Raw genomic sequence first — 5,000 nt, forward strand, 5'->3', positions numbered from 1 at the left:
CCGCTGGCCTCTGCTAACTGCCACATGTGTCTGTGTGTATGTGTGTGTGTGTGTGTCTCTCTCTGTGTTTGTGTGTGAGAGAGAGTGTGAGTGTGTGTGTGTGTGTGGTGTGATGTCGTCAACACGTGACACAGAATGTATTTGTGTCCGTGGGTGAGAGAGTGGTCAGGTCTGTGAGGTGTTTAAGACTGTGTGTGTGTGTGTGTTGTGTGTGTGTGTGTGTGTGTGTGTGTGTGTGTGTGTGTGTGTGTGTGTGTGTGTGAGAGAGAGAGAGACATAGAGAGAAAGAGAGAGAGTGTGTGTTCTTGTTTATGTACGATGTGATGTGCCAATTTCTTGGGGCTTTGTGCATGTGGATCACTGTTTTCAGTATGCTTTCATTTGGGCTGAGTATGTGAGCTCAGACCAGTGTCATTTGGCTTGCATATGCCTGCCTGTCTGTCTGTCTGTGTGTGTGTGTGTGTGTGTGTGTGTGTGTGTGTGAGAGAGAGAGAGTGTGTGTTTAGTGTGTGTGTGTGGTTTTTTAGGTATAACTGGAGCAACCAGACTATACAGCCTTCACAACTGAAGATGTTAGCAGAAATGCTGTGAGTCATATACTTTTCACACTCTCTCTCTGTCTGTACACATGTGTGTGTGTGGGTCCGATCCATACCTACAGTATGAATGTGTGTCTGGATGCATATCCTATGATTCTATGTGTGTGTGTGTGTGTGTGTGTGTGTGTGTGTGTTTTTTCCCTCTCGGGCTGCACTCACGGTGGTCTTCTGGCACTGGATGCTGGAGCTGTTGAAACGCAGCGCGGTGACGCTGTGGGTCTCGCCCTGGATGTGGAAGATGCACTCGTAGTTCCTCTGGCCAGACTGCGGCTGAGGCAGGTTACGGGCCGCCAGCGTGATGGGCTTGGTCACGCCCACCGGGATGTAGATCTGACTGGACGGCAGGATCTGAGGACAGTCCTGAGAGATGGAAGGAGAGAGAGAGAGAGAGATTATTATCATTATTATTGTCACTACAGCAAGCTTTCGCTCAGTGTATGGGAACAGTCATCACAATATCAATTAATATGAAGTGGGGAGGAAGAGATATAGATAAAGAGATATAGATAGAGATAGAGAGAGAGAGAGAGAGAGAGAGAGAGAGAGAGAGAGAGAGAGAGAGGTGGATTGGTATTTTGATGTAGCCTCTTACTTATAGAGGATGCTAAAAACACAATCACTGACACACCAACACACACACACACACAATAACACACACATCTTGTTTAAATACATATGAACTGCTCGGTGTGGCTGCCAAACAGTGGTGTGTTTATTTCATGGGCTCTGTCGTTTACCTACAACAGATGGAGCTTTTGATTAGCCATCCAATCAACAGGGATTAGCATTGGAGAAAGCTGGAAACACTACAAACACATCTCTTTAATACACTACCACAACAACCTTTCCCTCTGACAGACAGACAGTGACAGACAGATATGGAGGGAGAGAGGTGTGTGTGTGAGAGAGAGAGAGTGTGTGTTTAGTGTGTGTGTGTGGTTTTGGGTATAACTGGGCAACCAGACTATTCTGGCCTTCACAACTGAAGATGTTAAGCAGAAATGCTGTGAGTCATATACTGTTTCACACTCTCTCTCTCTGTCTGTACACATGTGTGTGTGTGGGTCAGTCTATACCTACAGTATGAATGTGTGTCTGGATGCATATCCCTATGATTCTATGTGTGTGTGTGTGTGTGTGTGTGTGTGTGTGTGTGTGTTTTTTCCCTCTCGGGCTGCACTCACGGTGGTCTTCTGGCACTGGATGCTGGAGCTGTTGAAACGCAGCGCGGTGACGCTGTGGGTCTCGCCCTGGATGTGGAAGATGCACTCGTAGTTCCTCTGGCCAGACTGCGGCTGAGGCAGGTTACGGGCCGCCAGCGTGATGGGCTTGGTCACGCCCACCGGGATGTAGATCTGACTGGACGGCAGGATCTGAGGACAGTCCTGAGAGATGGAAGGAGAGAGAGAGAGAGAGATTATTATCATTATTATTGTCACTACATGCTTTCGCTTCAGTGTATGGGAACAGTCATCACAATATCCCCCATTTAATATGAAGTGGGGAGGAAGGGTGGGAGATAAAGAGATATAGATAGAGAGAGAGATAGAGAGATAGAGAGAGAGAGAGAGAGAGAGAGAGAGAGAGAGAGAGAGAGAGAGAGAGAGAGAGAGAGAGAGAGAGAGAGAGAGAGGTGGATTGGTATTTGATGTAGCCCATTACTATAGAGGATGCTAAAACACAAACTGACACACCAACACACACACACACACACACACACATCTTGTTTAAATACATATGAACTGCTCGGTGTGGCTGCCAAACAGTGGTGTGTTTGTTCATGGGCTCTGTGCGTTTACCTACAGCAGATTAGACTTTGATTAGCCATCAATCAACAGGGATTAGCATTGGAAAGCTGGAACACTACAAACACACTTAATACACTACCACAACAATACCTTTCCCTCTGACAGACAGACAGTGACAGACAGATATGGAGGGAGAGAGAGAGTGTGTGTGAGAGAGATCCATGAATGAAAGAATAGAGAGATGGCAAACACAGGCAGTATTAGCATGTCTTGCACCAGACGGCAGATATCGACTTGCCTTGCTAGCCAGGCAGCTACGGCAGCATTACTTCATTCAGTCTGAATACAGAATACAAGGCAGACTCACAAGACGCTGGCCACAAGACACACGCTACATTAAAGACATAATGCGACACGACAAGACACGCGACACGCACACACACACTTTTACCCCATAATGAGCTAATCAAACGCTAAATAGTCCATATAGATGCTGCCACAGACAACTGATTAGTCTTCCTCTCTCTTTTGTTTCTTTCTCTTTCTCTCTCTCTCTCCATACCAAATTCAAAAGGTCCTTTACTGGCATGACATAATAGGCACTGTTATTGCCACATAAGTCATTCCATACAGACACCTGGACATATATACTACAGATATACTGACACCTGGACATATATACTACAGATATACTGACACCTGGACATATATACTACAGATATACTGCATCTCCATCACGGTCTCCTCCATTCTCTGGGCTTTATATAAACCTAGTTATTTCATACATCTTTCATGTGCTTCTGCTTTATAGGCTGATGTCAAATGGAGCTATCTATTATGCACTGACCCAATAAAGGGGTGTTCAAACCCAATTTTCATAAAGTTTTCTTGCTTCTCCCTAAGCTAACAATGCCAGCAACCCAGATCCCTCCCGTGTGTGTGTGTGTGTGTGTGTGTGTGTGTGTGTGTGTGTGTGTGTGTGTGTGTGTGTGTGTGTGTTTATCCGTCCTGGAACCAGCAACTGGACAGCACTGACATCCAAACACAATGAGAAAAAAACAAAATGGGAAAACACGACAACCGTCCAAGCTTGTGCAACAGACGCACCCTGCTGGCTCTGGTAGCTATGTTGATCCAGTGTTTGGGGAATACCTTTATAAGCTGTTACAGTAAAAGGTTCTTTTCCAGAAACCCAGTCTTCGGCCTGCCAGTATTATTCTGCAGTTGGCACGGCTGAGAGTGATCTAAGTGTGACTCACCGTGTGTTTGTGTGTGTGTGTGTGTGTGTGTGTGTACTATGAGTGTGTGTGTGCTCATGAAAGTGTGGGTGCATTACTGTATGTGTGTGTCCGAGTACATGAATGTGCACATCTGTGTGAATGCTGAAACTCCAGCAGTTCCTGGGTGTCAGGTAAGAACTTTGCGCTGGAAACTGCCGCTTTCAGAGCCGTCGTCTGGTCCACTGGACCGCAGCTGCGATTGGTCAGCGCTCCTCTACCCACAAACTACCTCCCTAAGCCCTTGAAGTGGCGCCCAGATTAAAGAGACCACAACCACTTCTGTCGAAAATTCAGAGGGTGCAGCTGCGCCATATGCACTCTAAATCTGTGTGTGTGTGTGTGTGTGTGTGTGTGTGTGTGTGTGTGTGTGTGAGTGTGTGGGAGAGAGAACGAGAGAGGGAGAATTTTAGACGAAATAATACGCTGAAAAGAAGCGATGACTAACGCTCATATTTTTCTCGTCTGACATGGAAGTGCTGATCTCACTATCCCCCGCACCATCTGTGTGGTCACTGTCTGACGGCCTTCCGTCTCACCCTGACCCGGACAGAGTGATTTACAGAACGGCCAGAGTGGACCAGCGGAGGCCGCCACTCTGGTCCAGGGCCAAGTCGAGGTGACCGCATATGGTGTGAAAAAGGATGATAAGGAGCAGACAGAAAGCTAGGGAAACGTATACATCCAAAAAATGGCCACCGCTGTCTCTGACATGAAGGGAAAAAAAAGCACACATGAGAGAGAGAGAGAGAGAGAGAGAGAGAGAGAGAGAGAGAGAGAGAGAGAGAGAGAGAGAGAGAGAGAGTGGGGTGGAGAGAGAGAGAGAGAGAGAGAGAGAGAGAGAGAGAGAGAGACACAATAAACAATTTATGTCACTAGGTGCTAGTTCCAAAATGAACTCTTAGCAGAGGACACACAGACATTTGAGCTAGCAGCTTAGTGTATATGTGCCACGAATTAAGGTTAGAAAGCACATACGCAAGAACAGATTCTTTCACCTCTCCACCACCTTAAATCCTATTTTTATTATTATTATTATTATTATTATTATTATTATTTCATTTCTTATCACTTATTTAATCAATGTATTTTATTATTATTTTATTTATATTTATTTACTTTTGTATGTGTTTATTCTTACTTATTTTCATGCTCTTTGTTTCCTCACTAACTTACTTATGATTTGTATGCTTTGACAACACAAGTGCTCTTGTCATGTCAATAAAGCTTTTTTTGAATTTTAATTTGAATTTGAGAGAGAGAGAGAGAGAAAGAGAGAGAGAGAGAAAGAGAGAGAGGGAAAAACAGATAGAGGGAGAGAGTTAATGAATGAAAGAGAGGGTAAAGACATCAGGAGGAGCGAAAACAAACAGCCG

At 45.3% G+C, this 5,000-nt stretch overlaps 1 protein-coding gene across 1 annotated transcript in view; it reads right to left on the minus strand.

Annotated features, from left to right (window-relative positions):
* The window catches only part of plxna1b (plexin A1b), a 184,648-nt gene that overhangs the window by 53,590 nt on the left and 126,058 nt on the right, over positions 1-5,000 (minus strand). The window contains 1 exon segment of the mRNA XM_048254798.1: positions 1,784-1,984. Within this exon segment, the coding sequence (XP_048110755.1) occupies positions 1,784-1,984 (201 nt within the window).

The sequence above is a fragment of the Alosa alosa genome, chromosome 10 (assembly GCF_017589495.1).
Source record: "Alosa alosa isolate M-15738 ecotype Scorff River chromosome 10, AALO_Geno_1.1, whole genome shotgun sequence".
NCBI classification, from domain to species: domain Eukaryota; kingdom Metazoa; phylum Chordata; class Actinopteri; order Clupeiformes; family Clupeidae; genus Alosa; species Alosa alosa.